Source organism: Anoplopoma fimbria, chromosome 20, assembly GCF_027596085.1.
Source record: "Anoplopoma fimbria isolate UVic2021 breed Golden Eagle Sablefish chromosome 20, Afim_UVic_2022, whole genome shotgun sequence".
Taxonomy (NCBI): Eukaryota; Metazoa; Chordata; class Actinopteri; order Perciformes; family Anoplopomatidae; genus Anoplopoma; species Anoplopoma fimbria.
In genome coordinates, this window is record NC_072468.1 from 11,647,267 (window position 1) to 11,664,804 (window position 17,538).

At 43.2% G+C, this 17,538-nt stretch overlaps 1 protein-coding gene across 1 annotated transcript in view; it reads right to left on the reverse strand.

Annotated features, from left to right (window-relative positions):
- Nucleotides 1-17,538, reverse strand: part of LOC129110086 (intermembrane lipid transfer protein VPS13B-like) — a 328,960-nt gene that overhangs the window by 104,214 nt on the left and 207,208 nt on the right. Inside the window, 3 exon segments of the mRNA XM_054622236.1 lie at nucleotides 2,675-2,818; nucleotides 6,058-6,184; nucleotides 10,624-10,827. Of these exon segments, the coding sequence (XP_054478211.1) occupies nucleotides 2,675-2,818; nucleotides 6,058-6,184; nucleotides 10,624-10,827 (475 nt within the window).

Genomic DNA, 17,538 nt, shown 5'->3' on the forward strand with positions numbered 1-17,538 from the left:
AAAAAAGAGAGGAAAGGATTTGGGAATGAGAGAGAGTGAGCGGTGTTTAATTTAAACTGTTGCCGGGGACAGCGCTGACTGTGCTTAATTCAGGCACGACAACAAAAACAGCCCCCCCCCCCCACCAGATGCTTGCGATCCAGGACCTGTTTCTAATTGAATCCTTTGAACAGGTTGTTTAAAGGAAGTACAAACAAAACTGTCAAATACTATAAATATCATTACGGAAGTTGGGTTTGGAAAATAAAAAACACAAAATCCAGATTGTGATATTGTGGAAACTGGCAATGGAAATACATCTGAACTTTATGATTATTATTTGTAAGCTGTTAGCAGGGGGTGGACAGGCATCTGTTTAATTTCTAGCTACATCAAAAGCCTTCACCTGTTCCAAACTCGTACTCCAAACATTGTCAGCGCACATACTACTGATACAACTCGATGGTGTGTCTAATGTGTGAACGGTGGGGGGTAGACAGCAGACTGCTGGTGAAGTGAAGCAGCCCCCTCTGAGCGTGGAGGAGTCACCTTGCAGTAGCTGGACGCACCACTAGAGGGCTCTGCAGCTTGCAGAATGAGCTTCTTACGGACCAGAGACAGGTCTTTAAGTCACACACTGACCTCCCCTCTCTGCAGGCTCCGGGGCCAAGCAGCCGGACAGAGGCGGTTGCCAAAAAGCTGACGACACTGAGATGGACGGAGGTACAAATAGTTTTACAGAGATTGTCCAAAAAAAGCCAAAGCCAGAGCTTCAGAGTAGCCTCTGTGCTCTGCAGCTGCAGGGAGGTGAAGACACACACGGACTGACCTCAGTGTTAATGATACTGTTACGCTACATAATGGCACTACTTTAAAACCCCATCGAGTAAGGAACATGGGATAATGCACCTGAAATTAATACGCCATAATTAAAGTTGGAAAAAAGTGAGAGTCCCAACAACTGTGACCAAAAAGAGTATATTATATGAAAGCAGAGAGGAATTTTCCCAAGCATATATCCTTCATTTCTCAATAGTGTATGGATGATCATTATATTACATCACTGGACCTGTGGGTCATTTCAATTCCACTTAATCCAGCTGAAGGCAGCAATAACACAGCGGTTGGATGTGATTTTTCGGGACAAAAAGTGGACTGTTCTCGTCTCTGGATAAACTGGGAAACATGGCTGAAAGACATGACACTAAGCAGCTACTGCCGCAGTGCCTTTGAGCAAATAACCGTAATCCCCCAAATCCTCCGGCTGGAGTTGCGCCGCAAAAATGGATCGAAAATTAAAAATCATAGAGGAGGGTTTTCTGTGAATGTAGGGGAACTGTGTGTATGTGAATCTGGAACAGATGCTCAGTTTACACTGCCTTGAGAAATAAAGGTTCAAAAAACCTAAACCTTTCTTTACGCAGTAAAGCTGAATGATTTCTAAGTCGTTTGCCAATGGACCTCCCTGAATAGCTGCTCGCTGAACTTTCATCCTGCCTTGAACCTGCATGAACCCTCTGCAGCCGTTAGCTGCCCCTCAACAGAATCGAGCCATGAATCATTACGAGTCAGGGGTGAGGGCTCCGAGATCACCCAAATCAGAACCAGATGCCCAGCAGGCACCTCCTCAGGACCGACTGTATAAATAACTAAATATATGAATGCGTAAAGCAGGGAGAAAACCTCACACTACGTCTTCTCCCATTAGTTTCTATAGGGATGCACTAACAAATCTGACAGGCAGATTGAATGATTTAAAAAAATATATCAAATTGCGATTACTTTCACTGATATTGTAATAGGATGATTTTTACATCATTATTCTCATCTTCATTTACAAAACATATAAAAGTGATTGTTTGTGCCTCCTGTAATTTGAAGATTGCAGTAAGTTAAGCTATATTTGTGGAATGAGCTGAAGGAGGGGATCAGGGAAGCTAACACATTATCTTTTTTTAATCACTTTTAAAAACTCATTATTTCAGACTTGCCTGCTTTATTGATTTTACATTTTCTTTGGGGGGGGTTAATGATGTTGTTTTGGACAGAGTACTCTGCTTGTATTGTCTGTATTAGTTCCTAGAGGATTGTCAGGAACATCTGTAGAGGAAACACAAACAACGAACAATCACCGTACCTGAACAAAGTCAGTGTTATCCTCTAAGAATCCAACTACATCACTTCACAGAAGCCTTTTAGCGTTCTGAGTCATCTGAAGCAGTTTCTTCACGTCAGTAACACACTTCCTTCCATAATGAATCCAAAGAAGACATAACAATAAAAATCACTGGCTTCATCCCCTCCCCCCCCTCCTCTGTCCCCTACCCTACTCTGCGGCTCCCATCCTCACCGCAGATGGTAAATATTTTTATATTGTGTTCCATTAGAAAAGCCTTATGAAGCGGTCAGACGGGGCATACGGCGCCTGGAAGCTCCCTGTCCTGTAAACAATACAGAGGACCTTGAAAGCAGCAGCTGAGCGTGGCGTCGTAAAGGTCACATTAGAGAACCAGCTTCGCTCTGAGTGAGTAAATATTTAAATGTGCTGGATTCACCCAGAATAGCGAGGGGCGACAGTTAGGGGCGAGTGGATCAGGAAAACTGTGTTTTTTGAGTCATGCAGTGATTTGTATGTGGATGCGAGTCAAACTGTTGTGCTTCACAAAGTGATTGTTGCTGATGACAGTATACGCACCTCAGAGCTCCTCTCAGGAGCGTCCATCCCCACCATGTTTTCTCTGAGGAGCTGCTGCAGGAGCTGCACCTGGGCGACGCTAAGGTAGAAATCCAGACTGCTGGTCACGTTCACCTCCAGAGAGTGGCCACACACCACCACCTCCTACATGAGATGAAGGACAGGACATAAAAATGGAAAGAGGGAAGGTGGGTGGAGGGAGAGGGAAAAGACATGGAGTAACACATGAGGATTGTTTGTGACCGCGTGTGCCGGTCTTTTTTTTAACGTTCTCTCTCCCCTCTATCTTGTTCCCTGCTTCCTCTCTCTCCCCTCTGTCCTTTCCTGGGTCCCGCCCACAGCCGGCAGTTCAAACCTCAGCCTGGAGGCTCTAACTCTAACAGGATATCACTCAGTAACACTCTGGGTTCAACCACACACACACACACACACACACACACACACACACACACACACACACACACACACACACACACACACACACACACACACACACACACACACACACACACACACACACACACACACACACACACACACACACACACAGTGGTATTGGCAACTACTGTGTAAACATAATCTATTCAGACCCACTGTTTAAAAAACATTAAAGGACTGCTAATGTATTTGATTCAATATTTAATGTATCATAAGTATCACTTTTTTTGTTATTGTTTCTAGTATTTTAACAGAGACAAAAAGTACAATTATAATACAAAGTATAATTCAGATACCACATGTGTTATTTACATTTGTAAAATAACCATTATTTCCCCAAATACCCTTTAATTATGAATTTGTTTTCCAGTCCAGAAAAACGTAACTGCCCATCAATATTATAGAACCACAACAGTTCTTGCATTTAGGCTCTAAACATTTTAGAAAAGTGTTTTTCTTTGGGCGCTCTGCAGTCAACTCAGTGGTTAGACTGAAGATATGTAAACAGTGATTTGTTCTGCTGATATTCCAATAGTGCTAACACTAAACTAACCTTTTATTTCTATCGTGAAGTTTGAAGAAAATACATGTTGCTTGTTCAGTCCAGCTTGTTCTACGCTGCTTTATTGTGAAACACTTGACACTGAAACAGGAAGCTGTTCCTGTTTAATTCTGCACACGTTTTGATGCTCAGCTTTCAGTTTCTTTAACCAATGATTGGTGATTCCCTGTATTCTTATTAAACTGTTGTTCAGAGGGATCTTTGTCACTTTCTGTCGTCAGCCTTGTTGAACTTTTGTACAGCGTTTTGTTTTCTGTGTAAACAACTAAATAAGATCTATTAGTAGAAGAAGACTTTCCACAGGATAAAAGATAGAGAGTGGTCCTCTCAAACATCTGACTGGTAAGGCTTTTGTGGCACGAGATCTCAAACTTTTAAACTGCAGTGTATAAATATAACATTATGTATATATTCCTATGAATACTATGATTATTACAAGTAGTTGGATCAGTAGTAGCAGTGGTTATTCTAACACACAAGGTCATAATATCATCAGGTCACAATAATAGTTACAGAATAATATGTTGTAGCAGTGATGAAAATGTAGACCGTTAATGTATAACTTATACTGAAGATTATAATGAATGCATTGATAAGTCAATAAAAACAGCTGTTACATTTGAGTGTCAAGTGCACTTACATCTATTCAAAGCAGTAAGTTTGAAATAAATGTTATGATAAAATCTGTTATTAAAGTCCTGTTTGTGTTGTTACTGGCTCTGAATCTCTATATCTCAGGGAGTTATACACATCACATTGTGTGTGTGTGTGTGTGTGTGTGTGTGTGTGTGTGTGTGTGTGTGTGTGTGTGTGTGTGTGTGTGTGTGTGTGTGTGTGTGTGCGTCATTGCAAACTATGGATTAGCTGTTACGCATTGTCAGGGGGCGCGTTAGCGTGGACGGACGAGGCATCAAAGAGGCAGGAAGTCTCAGGGAGCCGTGCCAGAAAACATCAGCTGTATAAGCAGAGAGGGTCTGAACTGTGTGGGTCACAAAGCGTCCATTACACGGCGGACTGGGCGGAGGGATTCCTAATGAGTAAGTTACTGTACGTTGCGGAGGCAGAGAGTAAATACTTCTGACATCTCACATAATCAATGTCTATTTTCATATGGACAGCGGACTGTGAGAGTAATGGTTACAATCATGGTTGTAACGGATCGCGGTCAAAAGGGCAATAAATGTCAAGTGTAGGTGGTGAACAAACCTCGACAAAGTAGATGAAGAAAAAAATGTGCAACCTGTGACTCTCTGTGGGACACTACAGGCTAAAACATTGTTTTTCATTCACTATTCAATTTAGAGATTTTGGGCTACATGCCCATACAACATCTCTTCTCTCAGACTGGTGGAAGGAAAACATTTATTTGACTACTTTGTCTTTCTGCTTCTGTAGATTTCTACTAAATTCACCAAAAATTACCATGAGGTAAATCATTTTTGGCAGATTTGAACATAACATTTCAGAAAACTTGTAAGACAAATGAATTATTGTGTTAATGTCACAGATCAACTGGGGAAGTTTCATGGTGATATCTCCTAGTTCATTTTTTTACCCTATTCACCTGTAGTCAAAATGGATGTAATTTTACGATGCATATCTAAAAAAAATGTTAAATCAGACTTTTTTCGACTGTTCAGTAGCACTTATGTATACCACACTTTCCACTTTGATTCCTATCTATATTCTGAAGGTTTACACAGAGGGGATTATTAATATATCATTCATAGCCTGATTTATATCACAATTTATTACTAAAACATAGTGGCATTTTTAATTTTTTTATGTCTGTTGAAATAATTTTCTGATTTATGGAGTGATAAAAAGAGATATCCAAAATTCCTTCGCTAGAAACCTTTGACTGTAAATTTTAAACCTGGCTTCATCCAATGTTCACATTTTCTGTTTCTGTTCTACCAATTAGAACATATTTAATAAGATATTGCCTCATTTGCATATATCAACATAACATTTCTAGGAACTGATAATAATAATGAAATACAATAAAATTCTAAAAATAAAGTTCTTAACGTGAGTAATCAACTGGTGAGGTTTCATGGATATATCTAATAGTTAAATATTAACCTTATTCACCAGTAGTGTCTCCCATTAAAGGGTCATCTTAAGTGGGATAGAGTATTAGGTACTAATCCATAGTCAGGGCAACCCACCACAAACAGCCTAACTATCCCTTTAAGCAAATCACTACACACTCAGGAACTGTTTCATTAATTGTATTAAACTTAACATTTGAATACTGTCATTACTGTTTTAACTAGCTTGCCACAGTACATATGAATCCATTCTTGCAGGAAATATGACTACTTTTAGGACAAAGGTGAAACCCTGGGTGGATTAAAGGTGGTGTTGGGTGGACACTGACCTCTGCCTGTCCACAGTCAGGGGACAGACTCTTGCTGAAGATGATGGCCGGGGCGGCAGTGACCCGGACAGAAAAGTCAGTGAGGATGGGCGTCAGGATGGCCCGCCGCTCCTGATGCCTCCGGATACTGAACAGAGACACAGACAGGATCAAACTGTTAGCAGACACCTCTTTTGGACGGGTTCCATAACTCATATGTATGCTCTTAATATCTGGGGGAAATGATGGGCTTAATTTGGACATTTGGAGATTGGGTACCTCATTTTAAAAATGATATTCTCGGTAAAAGTATATAGTTCCGGTGATTATGTGATTCAACAGCAACACTAGCATTCCCACCAACCTTTATTTACTAATAACTTGTTATGGTTACCAGTTGTAAAATGTATGTTACACTGTTCCCATCTGCCTAGGACATGACCAGTCAACACAACACAGTCGAAGGCACACAATGTTTTTTTTTTGTTTTGTCCTCAGCTGACAGGCAGACTCCCATATCAAACTCTTTTTTTTTTAATTCAAACCAGTAGAATGAAAAGCTGAACTGGATTTTTCTCTTGCAGGCCAGACTTGTGAAATATTCCCATAAGTGAGCTTTAAACAAAAAAAACATTTCTGCTCTAACACATTTGAGCCTGGTGCGTGAACACCGCACGGCTACAGAGACAGAGTGAGACGTTATTTGACAAGTCTCAATTGAGAACACCCCTTAATTGTATACACAAGATCAAATGGAGACCTTCTCACATCAACTCTCTCCGTTTCCACTAATGTTCATTCCCACAATCAAGTCATATTTGTGGGAACATTTGTTAGCAGTAAAACAAATATACAAGGGGGGCTTTATAAAGTGGTGTTAATTGCCACATCTGCTGCTATTAAAACAATCAAGCAGTACGGCTTCCAATATTTATAGTTGGCGGGGATTATAAAAGGCCCTGTTTCTAGGTGGCCTAAAGTACAGTACTTAACCAGCACCAATATCATATTCACTTCTGCTACACAAATGTGCATTACCAGTGCCCTTAAGGGATTCTTTTCTGACACATTTCTCTGCGTGGAGAGAGTTCGAGGGAGGCCCTAATTCGGAGGTGAAATGATCTGTGGGGCCAATTGCTGTTGGCTAATCTCCCCCTCAGACAGGGATTGAAACAATGAGTGTCTCGTTGCAGGGGACAGGTGCTATCATTCACCAGCGGGGCCGGGAGGCGGTGGGGCTCGGTTTACCAACAATACGTGGGTCCAGCGGCTGGACCGGCGGAGCACAGCAGACGGAAAGAATGACTCTGTTTTCATACAGAGCTGCACAGTGTGAACAGTAAGTAGAGTTATCAGTGGCGCGGGCAAAAAGAGGGAAGCCTGCACTGGGTGGCTGACGTGGGGGGAAGAGGGGGGAGACGATGGAAGGAGTTCACAGCTCCGTGACACGGGTCTTTCCTTAGCCGGCAACTACACGCCGCGACGAGGACAGATCCTGTCAGTGGATCCACAGCGATGGAATTTCCTTGCAAAAAAACCCATAAACCTCAGGAAGCCAACTGAGGCCACAGTAGATCCGCAACTACTGGAATTGAACCCCCGAAAAACAGCTACGATCCCAAAACTGGAGAGACATGGAGGGGGTGGGGGGGTATCGATGTAGGGAACGAGGGAAAGGTGTGAACTTTGGAAGTGGTGCGTGTCAAAACTTGTTACAAGCGAGGTGGTGTGTTTCTGCGGGTGATTGCAGTGGACAAGTAGAGCTGTGAACTTGACTCTCCTTTCCTCTGTGTGTTGGAACATTCTCAATCACACGTTCGGTTATGACTCCGTGGTGATGGGGGCCGAGGCCGCGGTTTTGCAGTGCAGCATGCGGCCGCAAAGTGAAGCCCAATTTTCCAACAGAACCTCTGGTGCTGCTTTCGCCACGGCGAGGAGAGGGAGGAACGAGGAGGCAACCGCAGCCACCTCCATGATTTGTTTGGAAGCTAAAAGTGAGAGCGAGGGTGGGGTTTAAAAAAACCCTCGACGACAGCGACAACTTTGACCTTCTCGGCGTGATCGCACAGAAGCATACGCACTTACTGGTGTGAATCTTAACTTTAAAGAACAGGTAAATTAGAAGAGATGAAGGTTAAACCTTCTGATTATTAGGTGATTAATCACTACCACACTGACAGCGAGTCAATGTCAAACAAAAGTGACCTTGGCTGCAGTTTAATATTGTGTGTCAATCCTTTGAGTAGAAACGTAACCCCTAAACTACATGTTAGGTCATCCTGTACAAAACAGAAATCCAGACCTGCAGCTGTAGTACGTCTGAAGAAAGTTGAGTCTACTCAAAAGGCATTAGGCATCTTCTGGAGGCCAAAGTGTGAGCCCAAAATATCACCTCATTGCCCAGTCAGATAATCTTGGCCTTGGCCGGCAAAGCCCTGTTTTCATCGACAGCGAGACAAATTGAGAGTAGAAAAAAAAAATTGCTAGTGGATGGGGCCTCAGTAGAAGCCTTATGCTCATATGAGCTCATCAGAGGCAGTAATAAGAGGGTAACAGGCTAACGTAGAGTCTAAGGCCGCTACTTCTAAGGGCTGTTTGACAACAGACCCTGGAACGGACACAGTGAAAATAAATCAGGGTGGTCTAGTGCTTCGAAAAACCATCCCCTAGGTCAACTCCCTTGTCTTGTTGAAATGATAAAACCTAAAGCTCTCCTTGCTTACTGATTTAGAGTCACTCCGGTTGAAAGTATGATCTAAATGACTGAAATGAAACAATCAGATTTAAGAATTTTATCTCTTAACCGACCAAGAAAAAGGATTGAAGACAGCATTGGTTATTTTATATATATTTTTGTTTATATAAATATGAGTTGATTTCAAACAAAAAAATCAACACTTTGCATTGAAGTGAACACATCTAACACTAAAATATAAACTAAAACAACTTCAAATGCATTATTGCTTTTGACATTCTTTTTTATGGCTTATTCGTGTACAGAAGCCCTAAGAGGAAAGTGAGCAGAACTAATTTTGGTCTTATGTCTGATCTAAATTGTTGCTGTACGGTTTTTATGACTTAAGACCAGGTGAGAAACAGATTTTGCCAGGTTAATCTTTCTTAGTTCCTTAAATATTTCTTAATCTGTGAGAGGAGTGAAAATAAGGAAGTTTTGCCAGGATCATTTTAAAAAAAAAAAAAAAAAAAAAAATGGGGGGGGTGTGACATCCAACAATGGTTGCTATGGATACATTTCTAAGAGCTGAGGGCTCAGCCTCAGCATCACCAGCAGTTATTTATCATATTAAACGTCTTATCTTTGTATTTGTAAAATAGCATAAAAACATATCAGTGTGTGTGTACTGTGCATTAGAGAGCATGCTCGAGTGTGTCTTTGTGTGAAAGGTGTGTGTATCTCAGCCAGCATCCCTCCATGCTCCGATGACCTGAGGGCACTCAGTCTCAATCAGGCCCGTGTTGATTCTGCACTGCATTCTTCCACGAGGCTTATTTTTAGTTGATGGGGAACAAATCTGCAGTCCTTGCCTGTGATTCTGTAATGTTTGGGCCTGTTCCCTCTCAAAACATGAGTGGAGAAAAAAAAGTATGCAGGGCCAAACAGGCTGTTACACTCGTGCTTGTTTTAGCTCCCGAGTCTATAAAAAAATGACAGGGTTTGTAATTATGACTGTGTATGGAGAGGTTCCATGATAGGGCGCTAACTCAATAACTAACTGCTGCTCCCACATCAAGACTGATGAGATACATTTACATACATTTATTCCTGGTTTGATATGTCAAGTCCTGGTACAGATGTGTGGCTCTGTTTGGATTATTGAATGTTCAGTCACGTTGGTTCACTGCCCATCTGTGCTGGGTGGTTAGCTTACAGTTGGCCTGTGTAGATTTTTCACTCCGGAAGCCCAGAGAGGCAAGTAAACAAATTTTCTAAGTCTGATCTTAACATAAAAAAAAGGTTGTGTGGGCTGAATTTTTTTATTTGTAAGTATAATTTAGCTGTAAAGGTGTCTGTTGTTGTACCCATTTCAGCCACAAGGGGCTGAAGCGCAACACTACCCCATGTTTAAAAGCATCCATGTTTTCTCCTAACAACAGATTAGCCCCGATTTAATATACTTTTCGAGCCAAAAGGATTACACGACCGTAATGTAACATGACTCGCTTACACACAATATTTGTATCTCGTGTTTAGAGCGCATGGAGAAATTCACCTGGAAGAAAACATGAATTAATTTAGAACATGGGGTAGTAGTGCACTTCAGCCTCTTGTAGCTGAAATAAGTGAGTTAATGAAAAAATTGTTTCCCCACCAGTTTAAAAAGTAAGTAATTCAGTCATAAAGACAGACATTTAGATCAGACTAGGTAAATGGTTCACAAGAATTATTGTTTTTCAACGCTTTTGGAGGCAACAGGGAATTTTGTAAAGAGTTCAATTCAATTCTGTTGATTAAACTATATTAACAAGAAATGAATGAATTATCGGTGTCTTCTTGAAGTAATTAATCACACAGCATCGTCTTCCCTTTAGCCTTAACATGCAAATACTGAAGAGTCTCCTCCTGACCTGCTGGCCATGTTCCACTCCAGGGCCGGGTTCTGCGAGCTCCTCTCGCTCTCCGCGGAGACACCTCCTTTGGCTCCCTCCTTCTCTGGCTTCAGCTGCTCCCACTGAGCCGTTCCAATGTTGATGGACTGGAGGTCCACCTGATACTGCCGGTCCTCCACCTCTGAACCCGGGTCGCGCAGGATCCCGAGGTGCAAAGCGCGTCTAGAAGGGAAGACAGAGGGAAACACTTGTTTGGTTGAGTCACTTTACAAATCACCTAGTGATGCTAATGATCCTAGAAGAAGCCCAGGCTGGGCTATGACTCAGATCTTTGAGAGGTAGACTACATGCTGCAGGGGGCAACAAGCAGGTGTCTAGGTCCACCCAACCTAAATGCATAAAACATGAACAGGTTTTATTTATCGTTGTGGGGGTCACATTGGGTCAGGCTGTACTTTTTTATTGTCAATTACAAAGAAGTACATGACTCCAGGAGTGGAGCAGGTAGTCTGTTATACTGAACCAGTAAAGAGCTTCTGGCAGCAGGCCCCAACCACTACAGACTTCTTTCTTCCCTTCTCAGTGGTTTAGTAGCAACGTTTCTTTACTGGATGATTTATGACTAAATCAAAGCTTCTGCTACAGCCAGGGCCTCGGATAAATAACCTGCAGGCCTCAGGTGAAATCATTTGCCTTTTTATAGAAGTTCAGATTTATGCCAGCTTATCATTGGCAGTAAACATTGCTGAAACCTCCGGCTGGACGGCACAGTAGTCTGGAGACTCTTACCGCCGCCCTCTTTCTATTTTCGGGCTCCACAAACTCTTGTAGAGTATACACAAACTGCGATATGGTAGGAGAGATGTAGAGATATTGTCAGGAGCGGGCAGCGGCGCGTTACAGTCGAGTCGAGCCAACGCCAGTCCCCCCCGTCAGCGCCAAGAAAAAGTGATGTCATCTATTTTTTTTTTCGAGAGACAAGATCCCGATGAAATTCCACAGGAGGAATAATCAGAATTGGACATCTGCACATGACATCAGGGCTCTCGCTTCGTTATGATATGTTTATTTGTGCTGGTGAATTCAAATGAGAGCTTAAATGGTATAAATAAGGGCTTAAAATGGCTACAGATGTAGCGGCAGCATGAGTGGTTTTATTTGTTTCGGGAACGTCAATGGCAATTTTCATATAGCGCCCCCCCACCCCTCATCCGCACTGGAAAGGCCTCTACCAGAGCGTGATGTTATGACAATGCGCACCAAGTAGAAAAACAATGGCAATGGGAGATCAGAGGTGTATAACTGGATTTAGTTGGATTTGTTGACATACAAACAAGTGAAACAGATCCTTAATCAACATTTGGAACCACATTTATCAACAGAGCATAATACAAATCAAACCAAGAGCCCTGCAACATTTGGGTGGGATGTGTCAGTCTAGATTCATTAGGGCTTTTGTAACAGTACCTCCATCACCCTCCCCAACCTCGAACGGTATTTTTCACATTAAACAAACCACAGTTACCTCATGTGCTTTCCAAATTGTCTCTTAACTTGGGCTTATTTAGGAGACTCTCTCACTCATAATCAACATTACATGGGAGTCGATGGGCCAAGTCTCCTGCGTTGCAGAGCCGCGGGGTCATCTCCGATGACATAAATAAATATGATAAACATTTGTCTTGGTCATGCAGCCAGTGGAAACCGGCGTGATTTAATATCAAAAGACATATTTCAGCCAATCGCAGGAAACGAGAGAGCTTCATTTCTGACAAATGAGGAGGGGAGGAATTTTGGAAGTTCCCCTTGGGGTGCAATAATAATTGAAGCCAGATTTTCTTGTTGTACATGTGGGGGAAAAACACTGGCTGGTTTGACATGTTTGATTGGTCACATGAAGACCACACCGCTCGGCCCGGGAGGAAGCGGAGAATGCCTTGGGAAAGCGCCGGGCTCTCCGCGCTGCCCGCCACGTACGTGGAGCGGCTAGAAAACACACGAGAGAGCGAGGCAGGTGGAACACGCCCGTCTGCTGGGCCCTCCACGCCATTATCAGACATCTGCCTGCTTCTACAAACATGTGGGAAACATGGAGCAAAAAATGAAAATAACAAGTCATAAATGACATGCCTTCACAGATGAGGAAAAGCAAGGAGGGGAGGGGGAGTAAAAGAGCCAGAGCGGGAGAGAGAGAATTTTTTCTCAAACACAAGTACTTAGCTTTGCCCTTGTTCCCAAGCCAACCTTATTTTAATTGCAGGAAAAGACCACAGAAACATTATTTTTTACGACAAAATTCTGCTATTTATAAAAAGCGGATCAAAAGCTCTGCAGTAAGAACGCTCTGTTTCATGGCATCCACGGCTATTATTTTTAAAAAACATCTCTCCCTCTTCTGACACAATTTAAACCCAATTTGAGTCCGAAAAAAGCCACTGGGCCGTTTTCGCATCAGAGCTGAAATATGAGGGCTCCAGTCCAACATTATATCATGGCTCAGAGTCAAAACCTCCATCCAACTCCAACCCTGCAGTGGGAAACGACAGACGGAGGAGTGGAGGCATGGCGGTGCTATGTATCTAGAATGCAAGAGCCATTTGCCGGTACTCCATCACAGAGAGAGGAATAATGATGTTCCAAATTCCTTTGAACAGAAGATATGCGGGCACATTTTACAAATGGGCAATTAATTGCAAGTTATGTTCCTGTGTTTAGCATTCTTTTGGTCTGTGCATGTGCCGGGCGGAGCATCAATCACGATTTGTGTTATTAAGTGGACGTGTGGGAGGACTGAGTGCTTAACATGTAGCAGATTTGGGAACGTGTGCTGAAGTGGTAATAGGATTTGAGGAGGAACCTACTGGGCAAATGCATAACACGCCGGTTAATGCACACAGCTTTTAGCTTAATACACATGAATATACTGATAAACAGCAAATGAGCTCATGCAGACTCACACTGCTGCATGCCATGGAGGCATTGGGTGAAACCAGTGAGGGATTTACTGGGAAAAAGCATCCAGACTGAATTGCAAGAAAAATAAAGTGAAATGCATTTAAAGAGTGGCACTGAATGGAACCAATGGGTAAATAAGTGAGAGGGCTTGTTGAAAAGGAGCGAGAGTGGAATGTTTGGCAGAGCCTGATTACCGAGGTAAGGTTTTTTGAAGGCTAACCGTGGTTCAAGGTTGTAAAACAAACCGCAGTGGGATCTGGTCGGGGCTCCGGGCCCGGCAGTAGGAGTGTGGGAGCGGTGGGCTGTGTTAGAGACTCTTGCCGAGGGAGGGGGGGGGATCCTGTGGGCCGTGGGTGTATCATGGCCCCTTGGCTTTAAATGGCCTCCCACCTTCCTCTCTCAAGCTCCCATCCCCATCCCCAGCCTCTGCCCCAGGCCAATAGGGGCAGGAAGCAGCAGGGTAATACCAAGCGCCGCCGGCTTCTGGATCTCGTCACTCTGAAACCCGCAACCTGAACCCACAACCCCTCGGACCTGTTTTTCACTCCATTTCCCCCCAACAATCACATGCAATACATGTCTGCTTACACGTTCAACAGAGGCAGGAGTGTACGCAAATGTGTGTGCAAGTGCCTGGAAGTGTGTGTTTAAGAGAGACGGGGCCCTGGGCTTCTGCTCTGCTGGTGGAACATACACACCGAGGAGGAATTTCATTCAGATCTCAGGCCTAATTGGGAGGAGTCCAGCTTAATTAGGTTTGTATGGACACATATGCTATAGTGTTCTTTGTTTTGAGCAGACCTCAACTACTGTATATTTGAACTATAAGAGCACAGGCTATGTGAAACACTTGCATAATTTGCTGTGTCATTTTATTTTGCACGAAGATTTTTAGTGCAACAGGCATCACTTGTCCATAAATTCAATTCATTGTTCAATTGAGGTTTCAATATTCTTTCTTTGTGGCTCCAAAATGCACCGTTAGCACCTCGTGGTGCTTCTGATGTGGAGAGGCCAAAGCTGCACAGTGGCTTCCCGACCCGCCTGCTATGACTCCCAGGGGCTTTAAGTCCCACTGGGCTTATGTGTGTGTGTGTGTGTGTGTGTGTGTGTGTGTGTGTGTGTGTGTGTGTGTGTGTGTGTGTGTGTGTGTGTGTGTGTGTGTGTGTGTGTGTGTGTGTGTACTGAGGGGGAATTCATAACCATTATGATTCATGAAACTTGCAATTATTTAGCGAGTTAAGCGCCCCTTGTCGACGGTGGTCCGCTTTGAATTGCCAGAAATACGGCAACTTCTGAGCTGCGGATTTATGACCCAAGTCAAGTCCAATTGCTGTTAATTTGCATCTACCAATTACAGCAATTAAGGCTCCGAATTAGAACGCTGAGCAGCACTCTCAGCGAGAGGGGGGGAAATTATGTTGTGGAACGTGGCGAGTCAGCGAAACGTGAGCAGCCCCCTGGTCATTTTTTTTTTTTTTTCTTAAACAGGAGTTGAACGCAGTCACAAGAACAACAAAATTTCCAAAACAAAAGAGCTGCAGCAACGCTCCAAATTTGTCACACTTGGCAATAACAAGGTACTTACTCACAGGCGTTTTTAAGTCAAGTACAACTGTTCCATTCTATTGATCTTTTTTTTTTTCTCTCTCTGGCACAATACGAAATTAACATAAATTGCTGCTTTCTCACATTGTGCTTTGGCTTTGAGGTAGCGACACATTCCCATGACGAAAATTGAATAACCTATCCTGTTTTAACCCAACAGCATTACTCATCCCAACTGCTGCTCCCCAACAGAAGCCTGCGATTCATTAGGCTGATTGCGCTTTAAAGACACCCATACTCAAACACTTATATCATATTTACACAAGATCTTAGGAGGAAACTATTACTTCTATATACAACGCAAGCGTGGCTTAGCTGGAGCACGTACCACCCCTCGAGACGGCACATGGGTCCAGAGACAGAGGAAGGCCCTCTGTTTACAATGTCAGTGTTTGCACTTTGATTTCAACACATCTTAATCACAGGAGTAATTTATCTCCTGCGTAGTTTACATGTCAGAGAGGTTCCATTGTGATAAACACGGTCGGTATGAGAAGTATTAAAGATGTCCGTCTGGCTGGCCGGTGTCAATTTATAGGCTCATCGTGCACTAGCCAACTAAAAACCTGCCTCATGTATCAGAGCTCCCATGTTGCAAAGACCACAAACAGATATTTCGTTTGGCTTCGGCTGACGTGCGTTTCCACAAAGTCACACACTTCACACTTTATAAATGAAACTGCTAATCTTTGGTCACAGTCCCTGATTCATTGTACAGTAACAACATACAGTTTGCTACACTCCCATAGTGGACCCTTGCACATTTATTAACACATTATAACGAGAGAGTGCTTTTTAAGCGTCTAATATCATATGTCCTTGGCTTCACATCAGTCGGGAATGTTGATGTGACTCCAAACTTGCGTTTCAGTCTGAGGTACTCTGCAGTTTGTCTCTCCTAATAGCATTGTGAGGGCCTTTTATTGAAATGCACAGATGTCGTCCTGCTCCTGTTCTGCTTCACACACACACACACACACACACACACACACACACACACACACACACACACACACACACACACACACACACACACACACACACACAACACACACACACACACACACACACACACACACACACACACACACACGCTCTTCTCCTGCTTGCATGTAGCTTGAAGCACAGAACATTCCTGGGCAAAGTGGTCAGTCCTACTCCTACTGTGTGTGTGTGTGTGACCGTTTTTCATGCATCAGTCCATCCCAGATGTTCTTAGATGGTGGCACAATTCTGGACTATGGGTTTCTGCCCACATGATTGCAGTTTGTGTGAAAATTTCTGAATAAGGCCACGTTACATGATCTGCCTCCCTATTTATGATCTCTACTAACGCCAAAAATCACGATCTGCAAACCTAGGCTCATGGTAAATGGTCAATGGACCTGTACTTGTATAGCACCTTTCTATTCATCCGACCACTCAAAGCGATAACACTGATGACAGGCTACCAGGCAAGGTGCCACTATCCACAAGCACCACTGGCACATTCCTCAGTAGCAGTGTCTTGCCCATGGACACATCGACATGGACTAGGTTGAGGGACGACCCACTCTATCTTCTGAGCCACAGTTGCCCCGTGGACAAACGTTCGTCAATCCATGAACCTGCATCGTTTTTGATTTATATTTTACTTTTCCTGACGTTGAACCACAATTTGATGCAATTCGCTGGTTTGTTTTAAGTCGGTTGTCTAAATCTCAATGGTGTTATCCCAGCTTAATAAAGGTAAAACCAAAAAAATAAAACTGCTAGCGGTTGTCTGCCTCCGACTCATGCTGCAATTCATATGTACGTCTGTCCAAAATGTCATCACTTCATCACATGTTTTGTGAGGTCACAGTAACATTTGACCACCAAGTTCTTATAAGTTCATCCTTGAGTCCAGGTGGACTGTACGGCCAAATTTGAAGAAGTCCCCTCAAGACGTTCCTGAGATACTACGCTCACAAGAAAGGACTTGACAGACGAACATGATAATGCATAAAAAAGACAATATTTGCACTCAATAAGGAGTAGAAGTAAAAGTCTGTGTGTCCCCGAAGGACAAAGTTACCCAATTCTCCCCCATAAAAGTGGGGAGGCCAGTGCTTGTGAGATCAGTTCCTCTGTTAGCAGCTACAGATTGGACCTGCTTCCTCCCGACTCTGCCTTTATAAAACATGTCAGGCAGAGCTCTAACGGCGGTCCCTGATGCGGAGGTGTGAAGGGGAAAGCCTTCCTCAGACCTCAGATTGAAAACACATTTCCTGTCCCCACAATGATGTAACCCTCCCCCCGCAATTTGAATTCATAGGCCTTATCTTTAATTGATCGCTGGAATAGATTATTCACAACCAGCTGCAGTGGGGGAACATGGCAGCGGTATAG